The following is a 14,394-nucleotide window of genomic DNA, read 5'->3' on the forward strand; positions in this document are numbered from 1 at the left end:
CACATTAAAGGATGTTCATAAAAACATTATTCAAAATAACTATTCTTTGTACTGCAGTCCATATGCCAAAAACAGAATAAGAAGGAAAAATTAAATTGTGGACTGTTTGTTAAATAAAATGTTTATAACAGTAGTAATGAAAGAACTCCAACTGTGCAAGGAATAGTGTGGTTGAATCTCACAAACATAATGTTAAGTGAAGGAAGCTATATATAAAAAGGTTTATTTCTGTTATTCTCATTATGTAGAGTTTAAAAACAGGAAAGCTATTTAATAGTTGGCATAATGGTTACTCTTGGGTTGTCAGTGGCTGGAAAGGGGAGTCTTCCCAAGGCTTCTGGGATGCTGGTGAGGATTTCTTTCTTAATGTGGGTACATATTACACATGTAGGTTCACCATCTCATTTTGAATTGTCACTTAGGTTTATACATGTTTTTACATGAATGTTACACTGAAATATAAAAAGCTATGTGAAAGAGGAAATATCATGTAGCCTTTGAATCATATATTTTCAAAAGTTGTATAATAATATGGGCATATGCTCACAGGCCCATTTGTTTTTAATAAAAAAATTACAAGCAATATTTGAGGCTGTAGAGTAGTTACTTCTAGGAGGATTCAGCTATTTTTTTTCTTCTTTATGCTTTTCTATTTTCTAATTTTTCCATAACGAGCACTTATTTCTCTAAGGGTATCTTAACAGAGACAGAAGGAAAACTGTATATAAAACTGTATGGAAAATTGCCAACTTGAATTTTTAGTAAGTTTTAATTTGCTCAATCCCAAATAACTTGAAAAGATGAAGCATTTTCATTTGTTGTAGGCAGTTCTATACCCCAGTTATAGTTACTTAATGGTGTATTGAAAATATAGTAAATATAACTATTATATTGGGGTTAAATTTGCCCTAGAATTTACTCCTTAGAGGGTTGTTGTGTTTATTATTTTAGTCTTACTATTAATGTATCATATGTACCAATGCTTAGCGCATAGTAGCATTTTTTAGCCTGGACATATACAACATATCCAGTGTATACCACTTGAACTTCCTGAAGTTATGCAAATTAAAAAATAATTAGTTTTGAGCATCTTTTTAGAACACCATTATTTGTTTCAGTTTCCTGATGAATCAGTGGTTTTTAACTGAAGTGGTTTTTTTCTCCCTTGGCAGTATCAGTACTTGGAGATCTCTTTGGTTGTCATATTGATGAGTGGAATTGGAGGTGTTACTTTGAGCCAGGGGTACTACTAAACATCCTTCAATACAGAGGATAGCGTTTCACAACAGAGAATTGTGTGAAATGTCAGTAGTGACATCAGAGTCTGAGAAATCCTAAACACAAGAATACTTTCTCCAAGCCTAGCCCCCTGTGTTTGTCATCTCCGTAGGAAAGGAATGTTGCGAAAGGGTGTTAATAGGAAAGCTCTTCCTTATGTTGAAACAGATGGACCACTGCAACCTTTACTCATACACCATTTTCTGACATGTGACCCCCAAATCCCCACAGATGTCTACTTCTTGACAATGTCAATTTTTTATATACTTTACAGAGGTTTTATTTTTAAAAAATTTTCTCTGTGCTGATTTTGATTTTCTTTCTAGTTCCTCACTTGCCGTGGTTTACAGACCTGTCAGCAATTTTTGTTTTTGCTTTTCTATGATGGTATTACAGTTTATTTTACAGAATGAACTTAGCTTTCTTTTGAACAGCAATATGGCCTCATTACTTCTAAGGGGGCTTAGAGATCTGAAAAAGAAAAAGTCTTCCATAAATTATCCATAATTCTGCCATTTATATGGAACCCACCATAAACGCTTTAAAACATGCAGCATGTGCCTTATGCACTTTTAGCCTTAGGCAGATTGTTTTATAAGGTGTATAATGACATTTCAGTGGTGCAAGAAGTTTAAAGTTACACACAGAAACACTTAGTAGACTAGTTTGCAGAATGTTGTCATAAAGTGAGAGCATGAGGTGGACAGTAACTCCCACTGTGAAAAGTCCATGACTTTCTAGCTTAGTATTTGTTACTTTGGGTCAGTGAGATATGACTGCTGTCCAGTGAGTAGGGTGGAAGTAGGGGTTGAGTTATAATCAGCCCCTTTGATGTTTTATGTTTAGAAGACAGGTGTTCACATCCTGTGCTAGGTACTCTCTGAAGTTCTGTGGGTTCTCAAGAATTGATTTGCAACTCTGAGAACCTGTCCATTTTGTGCTCTCTTTTTTTTTTTTCTATTTTGCACTAGATAGTTTAATCCATTTGTTAATTTTTTTGCCTTTGAATACATAAGTGAAAATACTTGTACATATTAGGGATTCTTTTAGAGGTTCATATAATTAAGAAATGGATGGTACTGTGTACTTTTATTTGGTTTTGTTTTCTCTCTGTAAAGACAGTATTACATATAGCATTTCATTTCAACTGTAGGTATATACTATAATGTAAAATGACTGAATAGCATTTTATAGAACACACCAGTCTTCTTCAAATATGGAGTCTAGGGAAAAAAACCATCCAAATGTAACTTTTTAAACTGTGAAGCCCACCAGCAAATGTGTTCATTCTTCTAAGGCAATGTAAAGTTGCATGGGTAATTCTTAGAGTCATACCACACTGTTGTTTAGTAATAAGCTTCTGGTTACAACAAAAACTTGGAATCAAGCAAAGAACCAGAGCAGTTTTAAGATGATAGCATTTTTCCTGATTCTAAACTTAGTGCAGTGGTCGCTGGGTATCTGTGGGGCACTGGTTCCTGGATTCCTCTGCAGATACCCAGATCTACGAGTGAGCAGGTCCTTCATATAAAGTAGTGTAGGACAGTCAGTTCTCTGTATCCCCAGATAAGGAACCTATGGATATGGAGAGCTAACTGTATCTTGTTATTCAGTACCGTTGTTCCTTTTTATCTTAAACCTGTTGCTGCCCAGGGTTGTTTGTTTTGATATTTAAAATTTTCACTCTTGGAAGAATTTGTGAAATATAAGTATGAATATAACAGTAATTTCTGTTTTTGTAAGCATATCAGCAATGAAAACTATTTGAGCAAAAAAGTTGATAAGGTAACATAGTTCTTACAGGAGAAGTGCTATAACATTTTTAAAAAATTGGGAAAAGTTTTATTAGAGTGTGGTTGATACACAGTGTTGTGTTAGTTTCTGCTGCATAGCATGATATGATTTTAATTGGAACAAGTTGATATATGTATTCTTGTGAAGTTTCCATAAACATTGAAATGTAAGACATTGCTGTCACCAAGCAAGTTAATTATCTTCCACTGTTACCCACTCAGAGCCTGGCATCCTGTTCTCTAATGTCAAGCATCATGTGCTTGCTTCTACATTACATTTTATAAAATGAAATCATGTTCATTGTAGAAAACTTGGAAAGTAAATTTAAACAATTTAGACTCTTAACAGCGTTGAATGGAAAAGAGGAAATAAGGTTTTCAGAAAATATACAACTGTTGCACAGTGTAAGACTTGCTTTAATGAGCTATGATATCTCTAGTCTGTCTGTATATTTTAAAACTATTGAAATTACACTAGGCACATAATTTTGAAACTTACTTCTTTGATTTTAGGTGAAATTTTCCTGTGTCCTTTTTTCATTGTGTTATCTCAATGATTTTGTGCTTATAAAGTCAAAATAATGTATATGTATACATTCTAGTTTTTTATGTCTTCAGTTCAGTTCAGTCACTCAGTTGTGTCCGACTCTTTGCAACCCCATGAATCGCAGCACACCAGGCCTCCCTGTCCATCACAAACTCCCAGAGTTTACTCAGACTCATGCCTATTGAGTCGGTGATGCCATCCAGCCATCTCATCCTCTGTCGTCCCCTTCTCCTCCTGCCCCCAATCCCTCCCAGCATCAGGGTCTTTTCCAATGAGTCAACTCTTTGCATGAGGTGGCCAAAGTATTGGAGTTTCAGCTTCAGCATCAGTTCTTCCAATGAACACCCAGGACTGATCTCCTTTAGGATGGACTGGTTGGATTTCCTTGCAGTCCAAGGGACTCTCAAGAGTCTTCTCCAACACCATAGTTCAAAAGTATCAATTTTTCGGCGCTCAGCTTTTTATGTCTTAATTTTTGGGGAAAACTCTGCTAATGTTTCCGAAATTTTGACAAAAGATTTTAGATAAATAATCTAAAATTGAAACTAATTTCTCCTGATCCTCTATCTTCGCAAGCACCACTACTGTGCAACTTGTTGAGGAATATTAAACATTTTAAGTGTTTTTTAATATTTAAAGAATCTTTACTTTGCACTTACTAGATATCAGGCGTTTACTCTTTATTTCTTCACTGTATGCTTATTATTATTGGACATACCTTGAAACATGGGGACCTTCTCCCTCCAGAGATTGAATCTGTGCCCCTGCAGTGGAAGCCCAGTCTTAACTATTGAACCACTGGGGAAGTCCACTTTATATTCTTAAATATATATATACTAATGCTGTTTTGATCTTCTGACATTTTCCTAGCATGCTGTCTTCTGGTAGTATTTTCTTCTTTGTACTTTAGAACTGTAATATAACATTGTACATTGTTGTTTTTCTTCCTTCCTTGAAAATCTTGCCTTTAAGTTCTTTGCTGGTTTGTCGTTTGAAGAAATATATACTCAGCACGCACGATATGCAGGGATTTTTAGTGAATAAGACAGTCTGCTCACATAGAGCATATTTTAGTGGTAGCATTAAATAAAGGAATATTCATTAGGTGATGATGATTGAATAAAAATTGTAAAGGAGTCAATAAAGAGGTTCGTGGAGCAGTGGGAAGGTGTTATTTAATTATTGAGTTGTCAGGGTTATTGTTTCTGTTGACAGTTGAGGGAACCTTAATACAGTGGGGGAAGGAATCCTTCAAGTAGATATTTAGGTAAAGAGCATTCCAAGCATAGGCAATAGCAAAGGCCCTGAGGCAGGAATGTGCTTGTGTGTGCTGATGGAATAGCTCAAGGAGGATGGGAAGGAAAATAGGTTACACTGATAGAAGAAATGGGGACAGATCACATATAACTTTGTAATCAAATTTAAGTACTTTGGATTTTATTTAGAAACATGAAGTTTTGTAGTTTATCCTGCTTAGTGTTCGCTATGGTGTTCCTCCTATTCAGAAGTGTAGCCCTGTATATTAATATTCCTGGTACTCATCTCGAAAAGAGTAGGCATTTTTGAGGACTTAATTGTACTCCATATATGGTTAGTAGGGTGCCAAATTTAAAAAAAAAAAAGAATTCTTTCAGGAAGCAATACTGCTCCTAAGCTTAAAAATAAAATAAATTCAGTAACTTACTAGAGTTGTGCTTCTTTCAGGTCTCATGGAAACAGCCTTCTTGCCTACTAGGAGTTCTGGGATTTGTATGTCAGTGTGTTCCCTGTCCCCCTTTTCTTCCAGAAGATAGACATACTCAGATCTTCTTGAGGTCTTTGAGTGATTTCATGTTGCCTTTTGGCTCCTTTATTCTTGAGGTTTATGGTGTGTTTCCATTATTAACATTGCTCATAGTGCAGCGATTGTCAGTTCAGATGTAGTTTATATTAAGTGAGAAATAAGGAGAAAGTGATAATTTATGTAGTTTGAAAAGTGTTCTCTACATTTATTGTTTGTGGTCCACAAACCAGCAGTTGAGTATCACTTGTGAGCTTATTAGAAATGCAATCCGGAACCTACCCAGACCTACTGGATCAGAGTTTGCATTTTAAGACTAAACTTTGAGAAACCCTGCTCTAGATAATTGACTCAACCTGCTGCTTCTTGTTTTCCTTGATTAAATCCTGAGAAATACCTATGACTGTTAAAGAAAACTTGCATTAAAAAATTTTATATTTAAAAGCGCTTCACTTTTCTTTTATACTCAAATATTCATATAGTATATTTTACTTTAAATGTTTTGGATTGAATTTTTAAAACTTGGATTTCTTGCCACAGTGGATAATAAGCTGAGACTTTAGAGAAAAAAACCCTAAATTAGTTTGCGTAAAAACATCTGTAAAATTCATTAACTCTTTTTGTGTTTGATTTTAAATAACTGAATTTCTGTTAAGAGCTAGAATTACTGATTGTAGTTAAAATTATTTTATTCTATAAATATCTGTTTTTGTTATTTCAGATCAGTAGTAATTTCACTTCGTCTTCTTCCAAAACTCTTTGGTACCTTTCAACAGTTTGGGAGCAGTTATGATACACATTGGATTACAATGTAAGAAAATATTCATTTTTAAGACTTTTTCCAATCACAATTCTCAAACAAGGTTTTTGAGTAACTTACTAGCTGTTAATCTGTACCAGGAAAATTTGAATTTTGCGTAATTCAAGTGTTTTCTTAGATTTCTGAGGTGCTTTCTCTGCCACTTAGCACCATGGAGATTATATATACCCCTGTCAGTAGGAAATCTGACCTTTGTATTCATTGTAGCTTGAGAAAAATAGTGTAGCAATTAATGCTTTAATTTTCAGGTAAAGATTTTTTAGTGTGTTTGATCATGGCAAAAGACTCCTGAAGAAGATCCACATGTTAAGCGTTCTAGGATGCTTTTAATTTTTACCCATTATTGGAATTGGTTCTAGACATTACATCATGTTAGGAATAATTTTGAAAGCACTGTGTTACTCTTTTACGTATATAGAGAACTTATGATTAATGTTAAACAATTCTTGCAACGATAGTGTGCTGCTGATGTGATATTAATCTAATATTCGAGAAAATTCAGGAGAAAGTTCACTATCATGAGCACTTCATTAACCTCTGAGAATGTGTTACTTGCTTTATTCAAAACAGCCTTTTTGGAGAGATTTCAGAAACTTAAAATTTAGGAAAAATTAGACCTGTTGAAGGATTTATTTATGAAATCATGTAGAATGGGATTTTATCTAATTCCTTCTCAAATCTAAGATTGTTTGGTAGGAATACTTTCTTTCAAAATGAGTATGATTTTAAAAATTCTTTGACATCTAAATAAGATGGGACGCTCCTCTGGAGAAGGGAATGGCAATCCACTCCAGTATTCTTGCCTGGAGAATTCCATGGACAGAGAAACCTGGCGGTCTGCGGTCCGTGGGGTCGCAAAGAGTCTTGACACAAGTGAGTGACTAATACACACACAAATAAGATGAAATTAGTTCTTCTGAGTTATAGCCCTTACTGTTTATTTTTCTTTTAATAGGGGATCTATTTAACCTGATTCTCTATTACTGTTTTTTAAAAAGCAACTTAGAGAAGCTTTTTCTTTGATTAATTTTTACAGTGTGATCCTAGTGACAGTTCTATTTGTGAGTGCAAGGAGGGTCTTTGAGATGCTGGACAGAGCAGTAGGGGAAAGCATTTAGCATCCTTTAAGTACAAGAGTAGCATGAGTTTTATTTCATTTACTCTTTTCTCTTAGTTTTTAAATGGCCAAATTACAAAATTCAAAAGCATTAAAGTGATTCAGTTGTAGCTTACCTGGGCAAGTTGGTATTGCAGTCATTTGAGGAGGTTTATATTAAGGAGTAACAGAGGCTAACATTTTTATGGAAGTGGGAAGCTCTGAATATTCAGTTACTTATCATGTATATTGGGGCTCCCTGGTAGCTCAGATGGTAAAGAATTGCCTGGGCTGGGAAGATCCCCTGGAGAAGGGAATGGCAACCCACTCCAGTATTCTTGCCTGGCGAATTCCATGGACAGAGAAGCCTAGTGGGCTATAGTTCATGGGGTTGCAAAGAGTGGAGACAGCTGAGTGACTAACACTACTTACTTATTTAGCAAGTATATTGAGTTGAAAGCCTTTTATCTGGTTCCTTGTGTACTGTGTGCTCAGTCACCATTTCTTCCTCCAGGGGATCTTCCCAACCCAGGGACTGAACTGGAGTCTCCTGTTCTTCTACATTGACCGGTGGATTTTTAACCACTGAGCCACCTATAAAGCCCCTAGCTTGTTCCTTATTTAAATGTAAATAAGCTCTGTTAATTCCAATGTGGGACTGGTGTCCTTAATCTTACTAGGTGGATCACTTAAAAGAACTCTGAGCTCCTGCAGTTAATTGGCATCAATAATAGCAAAAACTTGCACTTGGTGTGAGTCTGTTATATGCAATAGACTCAACACTTTATTTGATATGTATTATCTCTTAAACTCTTAGGGCCCCATTTTAAAATTGGAAATTATCTCTGATCATCTTAGTAAATCTTCAGGTAACCTACAAACTGACAGACTGGCATGGACTGTATTGTACTGTTTTTTAAAATATTAACTCATATTAGTCATTTATTTAGCATTTGACCAGACATTTTATCCCCTTCACAGGGATTGAGATTTAAATGCAATGATACTATAACTTCATAAAATGAAGGTTCACTGTAGTGTTTTTTCCTCTTCTAGAATAAATTTATCTTACCCTGTGCCTCTGAAATTATTTTTTCTTTTAATTGGTTCAGGTGGGCAGAAAAAGAACTGAACATGATGAAGCTTTTCTTTGATAATTTGGTATACTATATTCAAACTGTAAGAGAAGGCAGACAAAAGCATGCACTGTAAGTATACTTTAACTCTGTAAGATATGTGTAAGTGTTGATTGTCTTTCCTTTGAAAGATAAGATAATTTTTCAGTTTTCTGTTCCTTTTTTTTCATATAATAAATATAATGAAAAATTTAGTTACAAGAGGAAGTTTCTTTTTTAATTTGATGAGTTTTATAAGATTGTTTTTATAATGCTTAACCTTAGGGAAAGACAAACTATTAACTTTAGGGGTTGATTTACCTTCACTATTGAGTTCTGTTCATAAGATAGTGTTTTCAGGAATCATATTTTTTTCAGAGGTTACAAGTATCCTTGTATTAGGGCATTGTAAATATAATATAATTTAATATTATTTTAAATAATCCAGTTGTACATGTGACTGGTGATAGAAGCAAAGTGCAATTCTGTAAAGAGCAAAATTGCATAGGAACCTGGAATGTTCATGGGGTCGTAAAGAGTCAGACACGACTGAGTGACTGAACTGAACTGAATATTATTTAATGATTTTTAATAATATAAATGTTTATTTCTGAAAAAGTGTTTTATCATAGTTTATTTAAAACATTTTCCTTCATTATTATAGTTATATACTAGTATTAGAAAGTTTATGACGTGAAAATGGAAATTGTGATGGTATAGATGGTTAATATTTTATCATCAAAAATATTGTCTGGATGTATTGAAGTGAGTTTGTGTAAGAATTAGTAGAAGTTGGTTAGTTGTATGGCTGTGTTTAAAGTTTCTTATAAAGGGAGATTTCTGCATAGATGAAAACATGTAGAATTCAGAAAGCTTCTACTTGTGTGAGTCAGTGGAAACATAGTTATGGAAACCAGCTAAATGTCAATATAGCATGTCTGTAAATAAGAGAAATATATACAGTATTTATTGAGAAAGCATGTACATAGAAAACTTTTTATGTAGATAACTGATCAGATTGTAGAAGTTTTCAGAAAAGCCATGGATCTTTAAGGCATGCTTGTTCACCTCCAAAAATGATACCATGTCTACCCTCTTCCTCCCACCACCCCCCATCAGTTATTTCTCCAAAATTTACTTTCCTCTTCAGTGTACCGCCATCCTTCAAGTCATCTAAAACTTGGGGCCCTTTTTGTATATGTGTGTTTCCAAACATGAATAATGGCGGTGGTGGTGGTGATAAAAATAGCTAGTTTTGATACTTGCTATATGCCAGATACATTTTAAGTATTAATTTCAAGGTACACAACAACTAATTTGAAGTAGGAATCCTCATTTTAAAAGTTAGAACAGGAACTTTCCTGGCAGTTCAGTGGTTAAGACTCTGCGCTTTACAAGTGGACATGCCCACAAACACTGTTCCAGTTCTTTAACCATCCTTTGGATCAATTTTCTTCCCTCAGCCTCCTCCATAATTGTTAATTAGTCATCCTTATGAATTGCAGAAGGCATTAATGATATTGGTAGAAAGCACATGGGCCTGAGAATCACACAGATCTGGGTTTAGGTTATGAATCTATTGTTTCACCTTATTTCAGTTACTTAATGAATGCTCTAATAAGTTCTAATTATTTAGTGTATGAGTTTTTTTTTTTTTTTAAGAAATAAGTTAGTAAGCTGTATCTGGCACATAGTAGGTCATCTATAAATTGTAGTTACATCACTAAAATAAACTATGTTATATAACAGGCAAGAAACTTGCCTCCTACCCTCATTTAGACTCTTCGCTGAATAGAAAATAAATTGTAGTTTATTTTGTCTAGTATTCTGGGCCCTCTAAAATCTAAACTCTACTAACCTTTCCTGTTTTATTGTTCAATGATTTTTTTTCTTTTAGACATTGTTCTTTATGCTTGTTAAATTATTTCTGAGATACTTCCTTAAATTTATTCTTTTTTGTGTCTTGGCTTACATTACACACTTACCTCTGTAAAGGTGCATTCTCTTTAAATCTTTTAAAAATTCTAAGTATTCTTCATAGTCTGTCCTCTTTCATTTTTTCTTCTTGAAGCATAGGTAAAGATTATTGCCTTCTGAATCTGTATCTCTATACATTTTCTATAATAGCCTTAAAATCAACAAGGAGCAGGAATAAAACCATACTGACGAGAATTTTTATGAGGCAGAATTCAAATTACCTGTCAACAGAGAAACACTTAAATTGTAAGAGAGCTCCCATCAGAACCACAGCCGGTGGGCTTGAAGAGCAGGGATACGAACTTAAGAGAGGGGCATGGCAGACTCAGATAAGTCATGCTCAGAAAGAAAAAGTCCAACCTTACGTGCCAGAAAATGAACACATGTCTGACACTTGGTTATTGACAGCGTTGGCAGCAGTGGAGTTGCTTACTTTGTTAGTGGAGCCGGAAGTAGAGTCTCAGCACTGATGCCTACTTTTTTTGTTTGTTGTTTTAAAGAAGCATTGCTTATGTGGTACTCTTTGGAGATGAGTGTAAGTTTTACACTTTTCCTAGGGTATGTCAGAGTATCTATCCTTCCAGTCCTCTAGTCTGCTTTGTTACTCTCTCTTAGGAGAGAGAGCTATCTGGACTAATTTGGCATAATCCGCTTGTTTCTTCAGGCTGAAAACTGAGTTGTACATTTGTTGCTCTTTGATAAAGCGTACTGATTTCATAAGTTTGTGGCACATTACTTTCCATTTGTTCAATGGAGATTATAGTAGGCAAGTTCTAAGATTTTTACGTAGGACAAAAAGATTGTTGTCGTGTTAAAGATAACATTTCATTTCATAAATAGACATAGTTTATATTCCTTGAATACAGCTGCCTCTAGAGAAAACCCTGTGCCAACATTTAGGCTATAAAGAGATTAATTTTTTTAGGGTGGCAGTTTTTCACTAGAGTTTCATGCCTGTGTCAAGACTGTTTTTGTCCTATATTTTCTGTAATATTGGGAGCCATGGGCAAGCCCAGGAGAGTTTATCAGTATTGATAACACTTTTGGTTTGCATCCCAAGAAATTTCCTAGCTGGTGATTTCATCAGCCAGTGGGATCCTAACAGAGCAGGCAAGAGTCCTTTGAAACGTGGAGCCAGCGGCACTACGGTGGAAGTGGAAGAAGGAAGGACAAAGGGACTTGATCCATACCTTCTAAGGTTATAGGCACCTTTACTCTCAGGGAAAGAAGGGAAGGAAGTATTCAGAAAGTAAAGGCACTTTGTAAAGGACAAGGCATTATTCCTTTTTTATTCTCTACCCTCAGGCTCAGATAAGTGCAGTAATTTACTTAAAATCCCAGAACTGATGTATGATAGAACTTATATTTGAACCTATACTCCAAGGTCTCTGCTACAAAATCTGCCCTTTTAGTAAAAGGATGAAAACTGTTAAGAGAAGGTCTTGAATTTCACCTGAATAGTGTTTTAGTTTGAGAGTTGCTTACAGTATTCCACCCTACCACACCCCCAGTTCCCAGCCAGCTTGGCACAAGTACTTTGAACTTCAGAAAGGACACTGCAACAGTAATGAAGCAAATATTCATCCTTTCTTTGCCAGTGTAATATGAGACAGTAAAGAAAAATTAAGCTGTATCAAGCAAACTCAATCTTTAGGAAAGCTTAACTTTAAACTTTGGTAGCAAATCTAGTGTAATTTTTGAAACCAGCTAACTTTAGGAAGCTTTTAGAATTTTGCACCTGCTTACAGATATTTAGAAATTGAATTAGGAAACTGTCTGCAGACTGGGGTATAGATCATAGCTCAGAGTGGCTGCTCTCTTTTGTTGGCATGGTGATTTGGGCAATTCATCCCCAGCCAGCCTTTTGATTTGTAACATAAAAACTCATCATTGATTCAGTCTGGTTGATTGGGTACTCAAGTGCTTGTGAGCCAGCTGTAGCTCAGATGGTAAAGCGTCTACCTGCAATGCAGGAGACCTGGGTTCGATCCCTGGATTGGGAAGATCCCCTGGAGAAGGAAATGGCAACCCACTCCAGGACTCTTGCCTGGAAAATCCTATGGACGGAGGAACCTGGTAGGCTGCAGTCCACGGGATTGCAAAGAGTGGGACTCGATTGAGCGACTTCACTTCAAGTGCTTGTGGGAACTAGAATGTTGTGATATCACAGTCACAGTTCAGTGTGCAGTGCACAGAGCTGCTAAAGGAATCCTGAAATGCAAATCTGATCATTACTGCTTTTCTTTCCCCAGCATCCTTCACCAGATAAGTGACTTTCTTATCTGTCTGTAACAGTGTCAAACTCTTCTGACATTCAGGTTGACAGCAGTTTGGCCCCTGCTTACTTCTTCAGACACATCTCCTACCTTTTCTGTACCACAGACCAACGCTTGATTCTTAAAATGCTTTCCTTTGCAAATGCTGACAAACTGATTCCCAGAGAACCATGTGAAATTACCTACTAAGTAAATACAAGCTTTCAAAGCAACTTTTACATTATACATTGAATTTTGTACACATGAATTACAGTTACTTGGATTTGAAATAGCATTCAGAAATGCTTATTTTGTATCAGCTGTTTTCTTTATGAATTATATTTATGGAAATGATATATCATTAACATTTCTTGTTTAAGGAATATAGTAGTATCCCTGGAGGGACAGTGACAGTGAAAGATGGTATTTCTAGATGGAAATATATTAAATATTAAAATTAATGTGTATTGCATATTTTAAAGTAACGTTTCTTCCACTGTTGTTCTTACCTACTTATCTAATTTGAAAGTTTGTTTTCTAATAATTTGTAGATTTTTATAATATTAAATAACAATTCTTTCATGTAACATTTGGCTTTGGCCATTTTTTGTGTGTGTAGCCAAAGATATAATTTGAAATACTTGATAATTGAGTTCTTAAATGGAATTTTATTTATCTGGTACAATTTAAGATTAGGACCATTAGATTTTTAAAAATAATTAAAAAATAGGATCTCTCAGCTAATTATTTTAACGATTTTTTAAATGCAGGTATAGCCATAGTGCCGAAGTTCAGGTGCGACTTCAGTTCTTAACTTGTGTCTTTTCAACTCTGGGATCACCTGATCATTTCAGTAAGTTTTTTAATCAATATTCTAATAAGTTTTTAGATCTTCATTGATTCTTGAAAGAGTCCAGTTAAATGTACTCATACCTTTAGATTTCTGTGGTGATCAAATTATTCTCAGTACTAAACGTCCTATCTGTATGTATGGCAATAGCAACTTGTCCCTGACATGTTCTTGTTTCAGTCTCTGAATGTGTTGGTTTCTTAATGAATGAATGACTCATTGCATGAACAAAATATTTGGGATAGGAGAACATATCATGTTAGAGTGACTGTATTTTTCTTTTTTTTTTAACCTCTGGTTAATAGAATATTTCTTTCACTCCAGTTGGAAACAGCCACTGTCTGTATATTATTAGCAGGGCTAATCTTATCCCAGATTGGTTGACTTCATAGGTGACAGAAATTTAGAGACACGTTTAATTTAGATGAATCTCAAACTCAATTTCATTAATAATTAATCTTAAAAAACAGAGATATTGGTCTGGTATATTAAGATTGTGGGCCATTTCTAAATCCGCATTCAAGATACCCTCACAAGAAAGGAGGAAGGTTGATTTCTTTTGGCCAGATCACTTTTCCTCTTGCTAGACTGACTTATTTTCTTTAATGCTCCACATGCCTTGTTTTCTGTATGTCTGTGTCAACAACCTCATTTGTTAGTAGGACATTCTTTTTTTTAGCTATGGTTAATGTCAAACTGCTGGGTGAGTGTCTTGCTCGCCTGAGAGATGTCTTCATGACTCTTGAAGTCCATATCTATGCTTGAGGTATGCCATGTGTTTATTTTACAGTTTAAGTCTGTAATTTCTGTAAGTCAAGGTGTTTGTAACAAATGTCACTAACATTATGATACCAGTAGATTTCAAAATGAAGGCACCTGTTTT

The 14,394-nt window shown here is 35.1% G+C and overlaps 1 protein-coding gene across 3 annotated transcripts in view; it reads left to right on the forward strand.

Moving 5' to 3' along the window:
* Positions 1-14,394, forward strand: part of USP34 (ubiquitin specific peptidase 34) — a 225,087-nt gene that overhangs the window by 106,998 nt on the left and 103,695 nt on the right. For all 3 annotated transcript variants that reach the window (XR_010662332.1, XM_065929087.1, XM_065929088.1), the window contains exons 19-21: positions 6,120-6,209; positions 8,427-8,522; positions 13,432-13,514. Coding sequence is in view for 2 of the 3 variants with exons in the window: in XM_065929087.1 (XP_065785159.1) it covers positions 6,120-6,209; positions 8,427-8,522; positions 13,432-13,514 (269 nt within the window). In the remaining variant the exon portion in view is untranslated. The remainder of the gene's footprint in view (positions 1-6,119; positions 6,210-8,426; positions 8,523-13,431; positions 13,515-14,394) is intronic.

The sequence above is a fragment of the Muntiacus reevesi genome, chromosome 3 (genome assembly GCF_963930625.1).
Source record: "Muntiacus reevesi chromosome 3, mMunRee1.1, whole genome shotgun sequence".
NCBI classification, from domain to species: Eukaryota; Metazoa; Chordata; class Mammalia; order Artiodactyla; family Cervidae; genus Muntiacus; species Muntiacus reevesi.